The sequence below is a fragment of the Bufo gargarizans genome, chromosome 4 (genome assembly GCF_014858855.1).
Source record: "Bufo gargarizans isolate SCDJY-AF-19 chromosome 4, ASM1485885v1, whole genome shotgun sequence".
NCBI classification, from domain to species: Eukaryota; Metazoa; Chordata; class Amphibia; order Anura; family Bufonidae; genus Bufo; species Bufo gargarizans.
Window position 1 is genome coordinate 195728347 of NC_058083.1, and position 16719 is coordinate 195745065.

The 16719-nt window shown below is 41.8% G+C and overlaps 1 protein-coding gene across 2 annotated transcripts in view; it reads right to left on the reverse strand.

Annotated features, from left to right (window-relative positions):
- Window positions 1-4598: 4598 nt before the first annotated feature.
- DIS3L2 (DIS3 like 3'-5' exoribonuclease 2) overlaps window positions 4599-16719 on the reverse strand; it is a 314009-nt gene continuing 301888 nt past the window's right edge. For both annotated transcript variants that reach the window (XM_044290031.1, XM_044290032.1), the window contains 7 exons: window positions 15298-15481; window positions 13734-13820; window positions 11181-11328; window positions 9820-9950; window positions 9264-9368; window positions 9007-9108; window positions 4599-6327 (listed from right to left, as the gene is read on the reverse strand). In XM_044290031.1, the coding sequence (XP_044145966.1) occupies window positions 6229-6327; window positions 9007-9108; window positions 9264-9368; window positions 9820-9950; window positions 11181-11328; window positions 13734-13820; window positions 15298-15481 (856 nt within the window). In that variant the 3' untranslated portion in view covers window positions 4599-6228. The remainder of the gene's footprint in view (window positions 6328-9006; window positions 9109-9263; window positions 9369-9819; window positions 9951-11180; window positions 11329-13733; window positions 13821-15297; window positions 15482-16719) is intronic.

The following is a 16719-nucleotide window of genomic DNA, read 5'->3' on the forward strand; positions in this document are numbered from 1 at the left end:
ATAGTTTAAAGTCTGTCTCACACAATTTTAATCACATTGTTGTACAATTTAATATTTTGCACAAAATTTATGTGACACCCACATGGTTATACAAAAGAGGCCTTAGGGCCTCTTCCGATTGCCCACGCTGTGGCGCTCCCGGGGCAGATCATCTACACCTGTTCTGGGACTGCCCAACGGTGAGCAGATACTGGAGTCTGGTCCAAAATAATCTGGCTCATAAACTTAACATCTTTATCCCTTTGTCCCCCAGGATATGGGCCCTGGGGGACTTATCAGAGCTCAACTGTCAGCCTACAAAACGCCAGCTGTTGATCAAGGTTTTGTTCTTGGCTAGGCTCCTGATCACTAGATTATGGTTTTCCCCTTCTGCTCCAGAGTGCAACAACTGGCTGGGCCTGGTCGAGAAAGTGAAAACCTATGAAAAGATTCTGTACAAACAAAGAGGATCTTACTTGAAGTGGAATAAACTCTGGAAAGATTGGAATAGGGTTAATTAATCAGAACCTTTTTCCCCCCTAGGCTTTATGAAGGGTTTTCTTTTTTTTCTTTTCTTCTCTTCCTTCCTGCAAGGTGGGGTTGGGTGGGGGGTTGCTGAAGTCTGGTCTCCTCTATGTGCACTGCACTGGAGTAGAATATGAAGTTATATTGGAGCATCTCTAGGAACACTGGAGGATGGCAGGACCCCCCGGCATTAAATAATGGAAAAAAAAAAAATCTAAGAGGATGCTTAGCTCATCCGCTTTATTAAGCTCAGGATGTCGGGCAGATCCTATCGATCTTACCAGCAAGAGATCTCCACTTGTTTTTGTTTTTCTTCTAGGTTTATATAATTCTCAACATTGGTATGAAATCAATGTCATTCAATAGAACTGACGGGCTTATGAATTTTATAATATTGCAAAGTAATATGGATATAAAGTTTTGTATTATAACAATAAAGTATTTTGAAAAAAATAAAATAAAAATTGCAGAGCATCACCCTTCCACAATATGTAAATGTCATCAATGTATCGCAGGCATAGCTGGATACATGATGGCCACTTCTCAAGCTGATCCTCAAACACACTCTTTCTCCCACCAGCCCAGATAGAGGTTGGCAGAGGTCAGGGCACATGGACTCCCCATTGCCACCCCTCTGAGCTGACGGCAAAGTTTACCATTAAAGAGAAAGACATTGCGTTGTAGGATGAAGTCCAGTAACACAAGGACGAATTCACTGTGTGAGGTGCAATGTGTACCTTTTGATCAAGGAAATGGCGAATGGTTGTCAATCACTTAATATGCGGAATGGAACTATATAGAGCCTCCACATCCATGCTGGACAAAAGAACATCCTCCTCACAGATCACATCACTCAAATTATTAAGGACATCCATTGTGTCACGTATATAGGATGTAAGAGGTGACAAACGGATGCAGAACATGGTCTACATAGATACTGATGTTATGTGTCAGGCTCCCAATCCCTGACACAATGGGTCTTCCCTTGAGGAGATTATGCCCTTTATGTATTTTAGGTAGGCTATAGAAACAGGCCATGACTGGATGTGGTGGAAGCAAAAAGTCCATCTGACTTTTGTTGACCAGATGGTTTGTATACGCTTCCTTGATTATGGTTGCCAAGCCTTTACGGTATTGTTCAAGAGGATTTTCTCACAAGACCTCTTAACACTGCTCATCCATTAGGATGTTTTCACACATGGCTAAATATTCTGATCTATCAAGGATTACTACATTCCCTCCCTTATCTGATGAGTTGATGACAATCTGTTCATCCCTCTCCAAGGAAAGGAGTCCCTCTATCTCCTGTTTTTACAAGTTGGAGTAGTATGGGATATATCCCTCAAGTTAACGTAATTCATGGGTGACCATCTCAAGAACTGTATCTAGGGGTATCACTGACTGGTGGGCTCTGTGTGGATGGTAGCCTAAGGTCTGTGAACGGACCCTCTCCTGGCTGTCTTCCATCAACCGAAGGCTCTGGTTCTTCACTGATAACATCGCAGCCGCTTAAGGGTCCCCCTACTGTACCTGCATTAGCTAGAGCAGAGTCACATATCTATTGATACAGAGACTGCACTTCAGGACTTGGGACGTCACTCTGTGTGACCACGCCCCCTCCTTTGATTGGCCGTCTGAGACCGCTCCCCTGCTCGTCCTCCCAGCGCATGCCCTTATATTGAGCGAATTCTGGCACCCGCGTACAGCCATACCTGCGCCGGTCCCGCTGCATAATACACGTGGCAGTGTCCTCCACCAGTTTGTTAGTAGGCAGCCTATTAGTTACTCAGCAACCTCCTGCCCATTGCTCCCGACGAGCTGCTCGTCACAGGGCAGCCAGAAACGTGTAGAGTGAGGGCTGGGTACATTTAGGTAGCTTCTACTCTAAGCGGTAGTAAGGGGTCCTTCAGGTGACCATCGTGGTGCACTAAAATAGACACACCAATTGGGTCTTCCTTTAAGTCGTCCTGATATGGACCCCTTATGTGTGTAAACTTCAGATGCCAACCATATGCTCCATTGTCTAGTTGGGCATCGGTGTTAGGTGGTGGCATAGCTGTGATTACTAAAAATACAAATAATCAGCACAGTCTATTGCCACCACTTAAGGTGTGGGATATTATTGCGGCTGACAGTATTATCACTGCAGATATCCATAAGCAGTGTGGAATCAGCCTGTAGTCACCTCCTAGGGGCTATACGAATCAACTGTGACCCCCATCTAGGTAATATCCCAACTGCCTCTCTCTCTATACTAGGAGAGGGATTAGCCAAGTTTTAATAAGTATGTTTATTAAAGATTTATTATTTTTCTTTTACAGTCTTATTAGGCAGTGATTTACATTTTAGCTAGGGAGACAGAAAAATTTATACCAATCGTGATACAATTCATAGAGACAGCGGCCCTGATTTATTATGCCTTTACTAGAGAATTCTGTCTTCAATAAGATGCAAAATAGTAATGCAACTTTTTGCACGTGCACAAACACCACTCACTCCAGTTTGGTAATGTGGGGGAAAAAGTGGACATGGTTAGGTATGTTAATAATTTTCATTCCTGATTTATCATTGAGACTTTTTAAAAGTCTTGAAATTTTTTTAAAAAAAGTTGCAATCTCACTTCAGTAGGAGAGTGGAGTAGGAAAACTGGATTGGCTTTTCCAGTCAAAAGTATTAAGTTTAAGGATAAGACAAATATATCAAACATGCAACATTTGATTAATGTGGCATAAAGTACGTGAACGTAGACTCAAGCAAAACGGACTTCAAATATTACCCCCAGTGAGTTGAACTTGAGAAAAAAAGCCACCCTGTTAGCCTCTGAGACCCATAGTATGGATTTTGTGGTCATTTTAAAAAACAGTTTTGGGTCTACTGCACTCTGTGGTCATATTCATCCATTATCCAGAGACAGATGCCAGTGATAGCATACCCATTGATCCTATATGCCCTACTTGGAAGGGAGTATGTGGTTAAAGGTGTTGGCCTGTGAAAAATATTGTACAACTTTAAAACCAGCACCTGCATCTGAATACTTCTGTAATTGCATGTAATTAAACATTTAGCATATCCACTGAGTTATTCAATAAAATGTATCTATATAGCGACACCTGCTGTTTGTTGTTCTTATTTCTTTGGTTCACTGAGATGGCCGCACATGCTCCGTTTCCTCCTTCAACTACCTCCTGAGCTGTGATAGGGAGAGCAGGGACACGCCCCCTGAGCTGCAGCAGAACAGACACTCCCTTGAACTGTCCTCTTGATATAAAGATAGCAGAGCAATTAATGGGGAGATCTCTGGATCCATGTGAGGTACAGGGCCGGGTCTAGCTTGGTTATAGTACATGACAATTTTTCTAAGATATCAGATTTTTAGTTTTTACATGACCATGGGATAACCCCTTTAATTTACTATCCTGAAGAGAGTTGATTACTATGCCTATTACCTAGTTACCATAGTTCATTGGCAATCCCAAATGACATTGTGTTAGATTACGCAATTATACAGGTTTTACTTTGAGGAGGAGCTGGATTATCAGACTTTCTTGATTTTATATTATTTTCCCACAGTACTAGTCGTTAAAGATTAATGAATCAGTCTGATTTGCTTTTTGCCTGCTATCAGAAGGCATTTGACATATTTAAAAGTTCACTGATGGCAAACCATATCTATAACTGACAAATCAATTTTCTCTTTACATTCCATGGACAGGTCACTGACTTCTAGTGAATCAAATGGTTTGATATATTTTACTGATCTAATTAGGGATGAGTGAAATTGTGTTTCAAGTTCGTCGTACAAGTTTCGGGTTATCTAAGAATACCATTATGGATTCTGCTACCACGGACCATAACTTATGGATTCCGCTACCATGGACTAACGGAATTCTTAGATAACCCTAACCTACGACGAACTTGCAAACACAAGTTTGCTTATCCCTAGATCTAATTATTAAATGCAGTAGTGAAAGCAGTAATCTGAGAAGGGTAGCATGTTCCAAATATTTTTTGGGATGATGTAATATAAAATGTGTTATCCTCTCAATGACATTATCATGAGATACAGAGACACAAGATGACGAACACCCTTACAGCAGAGAATTTTATTGGATTGTGGATTACAGATATTAGGAGACTACACATAGATCTTACAAATTTACTGTTTGACTATAAAGCAAGAGAATAAGCAGCTCCTGACATTGTGTAATGCTGATAAAAACCATGGGGGAGATTTATCAAAACTGGTGTTTGTGACCATAGCGACCAATCAGATTACACCTTTCATTTTCCAAAGGAGTCCTGAGAACTGAAAGGTGGAACCTGATTGGTCGCTATGGCCAACTAAGACAGTTTTCCTTTACACCAGTTTTGATAAATCTCCCCCATGTGTTTGGTGGCACACAAGTAGTCAGGTGAAGGATACAGGTACGACTGTGAAACTACTTCTAATAATTTAAAAATAAAAATAAAAAGGACACAAAAGTCAAATTCATTTCTAATTTGTCCATTTCTGGCAAGTGATTGGTGTATTTCTATTCATTACATACTGGTAACCAAGCACTGTAAAATTATATAGTGCAAAATAAAAGATGTAAACATTTTGTTAAAATCTGGAGAGAATCCAGAAACAAATAAAATATTAAAAAAAGTAAAAACATGAATAATAAATTCCTAAGTCGCATTCTTTTTTCTCATGTACATTGTACGAATTGTAAGTATTACCATTTTACACGAAAAAGTACATTTTAAAGAGAAGTCCCACACTTTCACAGCTATATTTAATTGTTCCAATGCATCAAAAATAAAATACTATGCAAATAGTCTTAATTCTAAATCTGAAATTGTTTGTGTCTACAGCTCCCATGCAGAACTTTGTGTCTCAGTAGTTACGGACTAAACAAAGCTTGTATAGTCTGGTCCCGGAAATTATCCCCATCATTCAGTCCGCTACTTCACAGAAACATACATGTGGTAGGTTGGCAAGATGTAGTGTACGGATGGATAGCATTAGGACTGCTGACTCAGACTACATAAGGTTTGTTAACAAGGAAACACATAGGTCTGCATGGGAGCTGTAGACAAAATATTAAAAAGAGGTATTCCCCTTCTGGGACATTTATGGCATATTCTTAGGATAAGTCATAAATGTCAAATAGGTGCAGGTCCCAACTCTGGACTAGATCCTGAACAGGGCCCCAAAGTGAACAGACAACACACTGCACATGTGCAGCGTCCTCTCAATTCACTGCTACTGGACTTTGGAAAATAGAAAAGCAAATGCTCAGCTATATCTGGAAGCCCAATAGTGAATCGAGGGTGGCTGTACATGCACAGCTTGCTCACCCTTTATTATAGGTGGGACCTGCACCTATCTAACATTTATGGCATATCCTAGTGATATGCCAAAAGTGTCCCAGATGGGAATTTAGATGCATTGTAGCTATAAAAAAGGACAGTGAAGGGGTACCTTGGCTTTTAAATGATGCCAGGCTGACTATACCATGTCTATTCTCTAATTCACAATGAAAGGTAAAATAAAAAACTGGACAATGAGAAAGCAAAAAATACAAAAACATTTTCTTTTACACTTTATGCCCAGTATATAGCACGCCACTGCAAATTCAGAATAATTCAGTCAATTCCTTCCTTTGGATATTGCACTGATTTAGGACATGTGGTAAAGCACTTCTTGTCACACAATCCCCTGAAGTGTCCTTCCAGAGCTCAGTTTGCAGCCCCAGGTCTTTTTAGGACTGCTGTATACTTCAAAGGCACATTATCTGATTTCAGAACCACCTCCAATAGCGTGAAAATGCTAATTACCTGTGGGAAGGTACAAAAGAAAAAAATTTGCCAATTAGTCATGACATAGTAACGCTCATTTATATAGCGCCAACACATTCAACAGAGCTTAAAGGGGTTGTCCAGCTGTTGATATTGATGACTATCCCTTTCGAATAGCTGTTTGAAGAGGAGGCACTTCGTACATTTAAGTACTTGTAATTGCACTACATCGCCGCTCCACAGGAGATGAGACATAGTGTGACGACCACCTTGCCTCACAGTTGATCAGCGGGAGTCTCGGATGTCAGACCCCCACTGATCAGATATTGAAGACCTATCCTGATGATAGGTCATCAATATTAACGGCTGGACAACCGTCAATGGTCAATGTCTTACAACAGCTCCATGTAGAGCAGTCATGAATAAACAGTTGATTAGGGCTTGTCCACATGTAAAGGAATTGCTGTGAATTTTACATCCGGACTTGCAGTAGATAATAGTACCAGCAAAGCAATGGAAATTTGTACAAATCTCACTGCATATATTTCTCTGTGTGTAAAATGATCTGCTATGTGGACTTTAAATCTGCAGAAAATCAATTTTCCCCATTCAGTTCAACAATGAAGTAAAAAAACAACAAATCCCAATGAGTATTTTATTGCAGATTACCCACAAGTCTGCAAGTCTTAAATTTAGAAGAAAAAAAAAAACAGGGGGGGGGGCACTCACTGGGTGACACTTGAAATCCACAAGCAAATCTGTTCCAAAATCAAAGCACGAATTGGTGCAGACTTGCTGCAGAATTCCCTACTGAGGACATACAGGAGAAGCCATGTGTGACAGCGGTTGGAGGGCAGGGTGAAAATACCCAAAACATAATGCATACCAAAAATAACCTTTTCAGAAAGCCTAAAAGACAAATCAATAAGGGGGAGCTATCGGCACCGGTCTTGATATCCCTGATGCATCCTCCAGCAGTATGTGCGCCCAAACAGATTTCTGGCTTCATTTGCACCAAAAAACAACTGTAAATGAAGACAAATTTGTCTCGGCTGTTGGCCACATTCCTTTTACTCCCCCTTTTGGAAAAATGGCTCCAATGTGCTCCAGGTTTGTTACGTTATATAACGTTCCAAGTGAAGACCTTTGGCTACTCTACTGCAAAAGAGGAGACTGGTAGGAGGGTATTTTTTACTTATATCCACATAGCAGCAGGGATCAATATATGACTGTTGGACGCCTCGCTATCTGATATAAAGTGAGTTGGAAAGTTGGAGCACATTTCTTTTCTATAGTGTAGTTTACTAGGTTATACCACAATCAGGGAGGTTTATGAAATGTTGCCCTCGAAAACAGAAATCTACACATCTACACTGTGAATAAAGAGACCTGTCAATAAGGGTCTATTCACACGATCCACAAAACACAGACACTGGCAATGTGCATTCCGCAATTTGCGGACCGCACATCACTGGCACTATAAAAGAAAATGCCTAATCTTGTCTGCGGACAAGAATAGGACGCGTTCTATATTTTTTTTTTTGTGGAAACGGAAGCACGGATGCGTTAGTGCGGCTCTGCAAATGCGGACGCGGACAGCACATTTCGGTCCCATTGAAAATGAATGGGTCTGCACCTGTTCTGCAAAGTTGCGTAACAGATGCGGACCCATTTTGCGGACGTGTGAATGGATCCTTAAGCTGAGCCAGGCAGGAAGAAGGAAGAAGTCAGAGGGGAGCCATCCAGCAGATACTCAAAGGAAGTAACCTGTTAGGGTACACCAGTATTACTGAAAACTTAACATTTCTATCCAGTCCCACGAGGCATGATTCCCTCCCAGTATCACGAATACTGTACGGTCAGCATATTTAGGAGAACAAAAAAAAAAAACACCCGAAACTCCTCTACTAAGCAAACTATCACAGTTGCCCTTTAGCACTCTGTGTATCATGGAAAACAGGTAAAGGCCAAGGTAATAACTTGAGATAGTTAGACTGATGGACTTGAGTCTCATTTACTATCACCATGAAAGGTTGTAATCAGCAAATCATTAACCTGTCCTATTTCAATGTTAGGCAGAAAAATTACACTATGGGTTCTGCTGCAGTACATGGCCTGTATAAAATCGGGTAAGCCAAATAGAGACAAGTAGCTTGTCTACATCCCCAAATATCCAACAAATCACATCACAATCTCTAACTCCTTAAGTGCCTCGTATAGATGCAGTGCTGTAATAAATCTAAAAGGAAGCCTCCTTCATGGAGAGATTGAAGGAAAAGGTTTGTCACTGTTGCAATACAACTACCAGTGATCCCTCAAGATACAATGGCCTCAGGATACAATATTTGCAACATACAATGGTCTTTTCTGACCCATCATAAGTTGAAACCAGACTCAACATACAATGTCTCAGACTCCGATCCAACCAATCAAGGTCACGTCCCTGGTAAAATCGCTGGATTAGTTGCTAGTTAGCAGCTATTCCTGACTGTTATAGGTAAGGACTTGTTTTGTCTGCCTTAGTTATCTGCTTATTTTTCTTAAATCTTAATTTTCTCTCATCTTGGGTGACATTTTGGGGCTTTGGAACCGATTACTCAACTTGCAATGGTTTCAGCATACCATGGTCGTTCTGGAACCAATACTTTATCTTGAGGGACCACTGTATAATATTTTACTAAGTTACAAGACTGATACTCTGCATTCAGACCGGCTTACCTGGCGAACAGGCTCATCTCCATCATGTTCTGGACTCCAAACAAGTGTCAACTCAGGCTTCTTCCCTACCTGTTGGAAATGTGAGCTCTGGAGAGGAAGAGCCTAAATGGGACACATAAAACCAGTCTATTACGGTGACATCTATTTCCAGCAGCTTGAAGTAGCATTAAGTACTGAAGTAGTGTAGCCCCCTGGATGGCATGGTGGGATTAACAAAAAAAAGTACACTCTACAATTAAAGTTGTATATTAGCTTACATTACAATAAATCCGCTTCTGAACACCATATCTCAGGACCAAGACATCAAATGCTTCATTTAAGACCCCCATAACCATGGCTTCAGACTCCAGTGGGCCGCTCTCCTGCAGAAAAATGACAAGAACAGAAAAATGATACAATCTTTTTACGTGGAAAAATAGTAGCAAGGGTAACAGATTGTAAAGTCTTTTTGTTACTTTAATAGGGGGTTTATACAGCCCGACTGTCAGGCAGATTATCAGTAATGAACACTGCTACTCAGCTCGTGTGAAGGTGACGCAGATCTCACGAAGAATGAGCAAACACTCATTCATCAGGTGAATTCATCTTTCTGGGCAGCAGATCGGTCTGTATTATCGGCTGCTGAGAAACGATGACTCTGTATGAAGACAAGCGATAGCATTAATCATCGCTCGTCCCCATACATTGCATGTAATTGCAGCTCTTCACCTCCACCGACGAGCAGGCACTTATCGGGAAGAAACAGTCCCTTCTCAATGTATCGAGTTACCACTTGCTGATATTCTAGAATGTAATTCAGTTGCAGTCTCTCACCTTTACAAATACAGAGAAAAAGAGTTCTGCGCTCAATTCCTGCACCCTCTTGGATGCGGTTTTGCGGTCATTACAGTGGTCTGCCTGTTTCTGGATTGCTTCCTGTGGCAACTGCAGTGCTGGCCCACGTCCTAAAGAACAAAAACATTGGAGGACAAAGAAGGATGAAATCACTTGTGTAACTACAGCCAAACTCCTGGGATAAATGTCTCAGTGTCATCAGAACCGCTGTCTATGAATAGACAATGAGCCGGCAGGGAAAGCTGCACGATTTCAGCTCTGAAGTCAGCAGTATTTTGAACGCAGTTCAGGGATATAATATGGGCTGCAACTCAGGATTCATAATATGGGCTGCAACAAGATACATGAAGCAGGGTATATCCAAGTTTACGCCAGGTTCACCATTACATCTTTCATTTGCTTTTTTGCATGTATACTGGTAAAGCTCCTAAGATTACACTATTCCAAACACCAGTGTGCAGTAAAAAAACGTATATTGTATGCGGGCCTTCACATGACCGTATGTCTTTTGTGGTCCGCAAATACAGAGGATGTTCGTTTGACATCCAAGTTGCATCAGTTTCTTTCTGCAGACCCATTGACGTCAATGGGGCTGTGAACCACATTTTGTGGTCAAGTATAGGACTTGCTCTGTCTTTTGCGGAACAGACATACAGATGCGCGAAAGCGCATGGATGTATGAAGAGATCCATACTTACCTGCTCTCAGTGTCAGCTCCCTGGCTGCCTGCACTGCACTTCCAGTCCCAGTCTGTCAACATCCATATGAATGGGGTTAAGTCCACCGCTGCAGCCAGTGACTGACCTCAGTGGTGACATGTCCCTCAGCAGACATGTCACTGCTACACCAGTCATTGGCTAAAGCAACATACTAACAGACTGAGATGGGAAGGTCAGTGCAGACAGCCAGGGAGCCAGAACTTAACACCACAGCAGATAAATATGTATCTTCATAGAACTCTGTTCCTCTAATAGTCTTTCTAAACTGTACGAATAAACTGACAACTGGTGTTCACTGCTGCCCTCGTCACTGGGGCATGTCCCTACTCACTTACACTATCCAATCACTTTTCACAGGGTAGGTACCCACACTGCTGACACCCAGTAGTCAATAAGCAGTTTTCATTTTCCAAAGGGCCACTGAAAAGGAGAGACACCTGAATGGCTAAGGGGAGGCTGTTACCAATTGGGCTGGTTCCTTTCTCTTGCCCTTTAATGACTTGCGTAATAACAGGAGCCAAGATGCAAGTATAAACAGAGCCCAACTCCGAACATAAAAGTAATGGACAATGAAATAGACACAGTGCAAAATGTTTCATCGTAATATTAGCGAGTACTCACCTATGGCAGCAGCAAGAAGCCTGTGAACTATGATGTCCGCATAACGTCTTATGGGAGACGTAAAGTGAGTGTACAAAGGAACATTCAATGCATAGTGGTGGAACATGGTTTCGTCCTTCAGCATTCCGCTGCAGAAATACACTGCCATCTACAAGAAAAAATAAGTTGTAATCACAATAAAAAACAAAGACAAAAGCAAAAGTCTTCACTAAGCTTGTAAGCAGCATCTTACATAGTTACAGTAGTTTACTTACAACTAGTTACTAGGGGTGACTGTCGTATGTGATGGCTCCCCAGAATATCACACCTGCAGTTGGGGCACTGTCACCCCACAGCAAAGGTAGGATAGAAGCGCTCACCACCAGGCCTCCATATACAAGCTCAACCATTGTGGCATTCCAAACAGAACCTGGTTTCGTGACTAAAGACAATATGGTTCCATGGCAGTCCAGATTACTCATTCATAACCAGAGGTGGACTGGCCATAGACCCTAAAGGGAAATTTCTAGAGCAATCTTATGCTCTCAGCATTAATAAATGCTAGGAGCATCAGGTGCTTATGAATCGGTTTGACTGAAGAACGTGACCTTCTGCATTCAACTGTATTGCTGTCCTCAGGACATTGATGAACTTGACTGCTGCAGCAGGGGCAGCAGTATTTTGTGGTGCACTAAGGTATTGCTGGCCCTGCCTATTTATACCAGCCTTCTGTTAATCTGGACCCACCTACAACATGTGGCCACTTTTAGTTTTTTATTCCAGGGCCATTTTAAGCTCCCAGTATTCATAACAAAACTGCAAAAAAAGGCGACGGTGGTTGGCTGTCAATATAGCAGGACATGTAATTGGTGCCAGTACGCCAAATTTCCTTCTGGTAAGCACCTGGAAATGGTCCAAGCAGAGAGAGGAGTGTGTAATGAATGTGCAACATATGTGTCTGGAAGGTGGACATTAAAACTGCGCGAGCTGCTCGTTCTGGTCGGCAGAGTCAATAATCCTCTCTACTGGTGGTATGTCTGGACCATCCGAAGGCAGTTTGCCATGTGTGCGTGCCTTCACATAACCACTGCTCCCAACAACACTTAACAGCTAGGTCACAACGGCCTAGATGGTGGGCAATCCATCCAAACAATCATCCTGCGTCTCTCAGTCCAATGATTTGGCACTTCTCAAAGTCTGTCAACTGGGCAAATTGTCTTTAAGTGTGTGGCAGAGTCATATCTAGTGGTCAACGATCTCTCACCAAGAGGTAGATTACCCAAAAGTAACATCTGAGAACCTTTTTATAGGGCAGCAGGGAAAGCACTTTTACGCCATCTTTTGGCAAGAGCCAGTGTCTAATAAGACCACACCTGCAATAATTTACGTATCCGCCCAAGACATAACTGCATGCAGATTTGTGCAGCAATCTGGCATTTCTCGGTTCGTTATATACCACTAGGGGAAGATAAAACAGATTAACGGATTGTATACAGAGGATTTAATAACTCAACGTTATCGCTTTGCATTACATAGCAAGGACCTCGCATTTTGATGCCTAGGCTACACTTAAATCAAAAACATACCGTATTTTTTCCTTCATGAGGTGCACCTCTAGAAGAAGTATTTTCTCATCTGACCTCCAATCTTTATATGACAGTACCATTTCCCCCAATTTTTTATTTTGTTTAGTTTTTTTTGGGGGGTGGGGAGTGATTGCATCTCAAAGTGAAAATATGGTAGTTAGACCAGCAGATAGATACAACCTTCCGTCTTGTGTTTTGCATCAGAGAGATACAGGTACAAAGTTGCCACCATTCAGATACTCTGAAGAATTCTTTTTTTTATCCAGTAGGCTAGTGTCTCATACAGCTATAGCCCTCTCTTTCTCCTTCACATTAAAAGGGTTATCCCATTGCAAATGTAAAAAATGAAATGACATCATACAGAACATGACAACCTCTTTCTAACAAAGCAAGAACCAGTCCTGTATTGCTCTGCTAGATTTATATCAAGCCGACAGATAAAGGGGAGTGTCTTTTCTGCTACACCAAAGGGGGCGTGGCCATACTCAGCCCATCACAGCTCAGGAGGCAGTTGAAGGATGAAACTGAGCATGTGCGGCCATCTCAGTGAGCAGGACAAAGAAATAACAAAAAAAAAACAGCAGGTGGCGCAATACAGTGCTAAATTTTTAATTACCGTACATGCACTTCCAAAAGAATTTAGGTCCAGGTGCTGGATAGAAAATTTTTCGTGGGACAACACCTTGAACCTGTGCTGGTACACTACAGGTGTGATGCCAAAGGGGATCAGATTTTAATTAAACAAATCACAATGCCCCAATCTTCTGTCTAAACATTAGTGTACTAAAATAATCTGCTCTGGCACTGTGTATTTCTAATGCAGTTCTAATGACAGGGTCTGTAGGACATAAAACCACAGGATGCTAGGTTTGCATTATGCTACATTTTACATGTTTGATAGTGTGGTGCCAGCACGGATATTAGCTGCTGGCTATTTTGTGGCAAAGTGTACAAAAACAAAATGGATATAAAATGAAGACGGCTTTACCTGCATAGGCCTGGAACACATGTTGGTCAGAACTTCCTTGCGTGCTGTAGAATACTCATCTGCACCAAACTGATCATTCAAGCTTTTCTGCATGGAAAACAGAAGATAAGAGAGTCAGTCTGGCATTCCATATAACACAACTTGGATTCTGTTCAAACAAGAGACACAATTGAGAATATCCATTATTTGCCGGCTAGCTGCTGATGGACCTATCATGTACTTACCCACCCATAATAACACATGGTAAGATACATCTTAAGTGTGTAGCCTCCTAAAGGAACACTAAACCTAAAAATCAATGATACGTGTAAACAAGAAATCTAGTTGCTCTCAGTTTTCCACGGTGCAGTAATTCTTTGGAAATCCTGCAGAGAACATCGAACTTTTAAAGGTGTTCTCCAGGATTTATATATTGATGACCTATTCTCAGAATAGGTCAATCAATCAGCAGGGGTCCGACTGCCACCCCTGCCAATCAGCTGTTTGACACATCACAGCCTCCTTGCAGCTTAACAAGCACAGCGCCATACAGCGGCTATACTTGGTAGGTCATGTGACCGATTAACATACCATCACAAGGCCTAGGAAGAGGCCTAAGCACCCACTGGAGTGCCATAGCCTTTTTGTACAGCAGAGGTAATCAATGGGTAAATCCAGGAGAACCATCTTCAGCTGGGGATGTGGCTTAGCAAAGGTGGTGTCAATTTACAATCTATTTGTCATGCTGCAGACCTGGCACAGTAGAGAGGCTCCTGTTCCAGATAGTTGTCTTACAGCTAGACACAAGATTTTGTGGAGGAGGAAGGGAGACATGGCTAATCTCCAACAGCACATAGAAAATATTTATTTATATATTTCTCAGTTTGTAATATGAAACAAAATAGTAAGAAGGGAATGGAAAAAATGACTTATTTGGAGAAGGATAACTGTGACACGCAAACAGGGATAGTACCGCCCTAAACTGTCCAGACTCACTATCCCTACCCACTGACCCACAACGTTGCAATATGTGAAGGGCAACTCACAAACAGGGACAAACAAACTCAATGAGAGTCATAGTACGGAAAAAGGGTCCAAAGCCTGTCGGTCAACACAGTACAAGTAATGCCAGAGGCAAACGAGAGATCCAAAAATCACACCAAAGAGTCAGAATGAGGAGATCAAATATGATACCAGAACGCTAGAAGACAAAACCGTAGTCTCAAAATCCAGAAATCAGAAGCCATGGAAGTCTGCAATAATCAGTATGAACAGTAGGGGGAGCCAGTGGACAGAAAATTCACCGGCATCTATACTCTGTAGATTCTGACATTTAACAGGAGGAAAGGCAGCTCACGCCAGCGTGCCTGCACGCCACGTGGAGCTGCTCCCCATGTGCCCTGACATTTGGGACCCCCATCACATCCTCATTGGCCCAGGCTCTGATTTCAACAAGGGCCAACCAGGCGTAACAGTAAGGGAACTTTTTTTTTTCTCGTGTTTCCTTTTTCAGCTTATAAAATGTCCCACAGAAACAGCAATTCAGAGAGTTGCTATGGATACTGTGCCTACTTATTTTACTCACATGTAAAGTTCCAGAATTGGTGAAGTTGACATCAATTCCCATTTGGTCACAAAATTCAATCAGGTCATTCAGCAACTTCGTCTGTGGTGGAGGGTGGCGTCGAAGCAGCGCCAATTCAGGAAACTGGCGGTAAATTTTATGAGCAGCAGCCATGTTTGCAAGCAACATGAACTCTTCCACCAGCCTATAAAAGGAAAAAAACTATAAAATATCTAAAATGATAAGGAGACAGTCAACAGATTACGTCTACACAGATCCGCATATATTCTCAAGCATAATTATTACCTGCAGAATCAGTTATGTTTAACCTGAAAAGGCAATGAATACAATCAGCTATGATCTAACACCTGCTGAAATTGGCAACAGTGAGAGTTCACATTACCGATATTTTTTGTTTCTTCTGATCTGTCAGAAGAACAGAAAAAACATTTTTTTTAATTAAAATTGTATTTAACAACTGTATTAAAAAATATTAAAAAAATGGATCCCGTGCATCAGTTATGCACATTTGGCATCCGCTTGAGCAATTTCCACCTGAGAACCGTTTTTTTTTTTCTCATGCATGCAGTACTTTTTTCCAACTAAAATAACAGATCTCAAATGGAAATGGCTCAAACGGATGAACAGGATCAGTTATTTTATTTTTTACAGGAACCTGTTATTTTTCTTTTCTGTTGTTCTGACAGAAGAACCGAAAAATAACGGTGACGTGAACTCTCCCTAACTTGGTTCCCATCATACACTCTCCAAATACAAACTAACACCAAAGGCAAACAGTTTTACTTTGCCAAAATGTGAATTGAACAGCTGAATCACAAATAAAATTTTGCGCAAAAAAAATAAATAAAAAAAATCAACCCAATCATCAAATCCTTTCACATGAAAACATTGAAACCTGCAATATATGTATTTCACACATTTATATAGCGCTGCTATATTCCGCAGGCATTTAAGGGGTTGTCCAGGTTCAGAGCTGAACCCGGACATACCCATAATTTCACCCAGGCAGCCCCCCTGATGTTAGCATCGGAGCATTTCATGCTCCAATGCTCTCCTTTGCCCTCCGCTGGATGGCGCAGGGCAAGGGCTCTTATTTACAATAACACACTGCCGGGTGGAGGCTTCCGCCCAGCAGTGTGTTCGATGACGTCACCGGGCTCACTGCTGGGAGGAAGCCTCCGCCTGCCAGCCCTAAGGAAAGCCCGGTTAGTCAACGGAACTCCAGAAAATGCATGAACTGCTCCAATGCTCAAGTCAGGGGGCTGCCTGAGTGAAAATGGGAATATGTCCAGGTTCAGCTCTGAACCCGGACAACCCCTTTAACATCACACTGTTCCCAGTGGGTATTACAATTTAAGGTATCAACACGTCTTTGGAGTGTGGGAGCAAACCGGAGTACCCGGAGGAAACAAACAGGGGGAG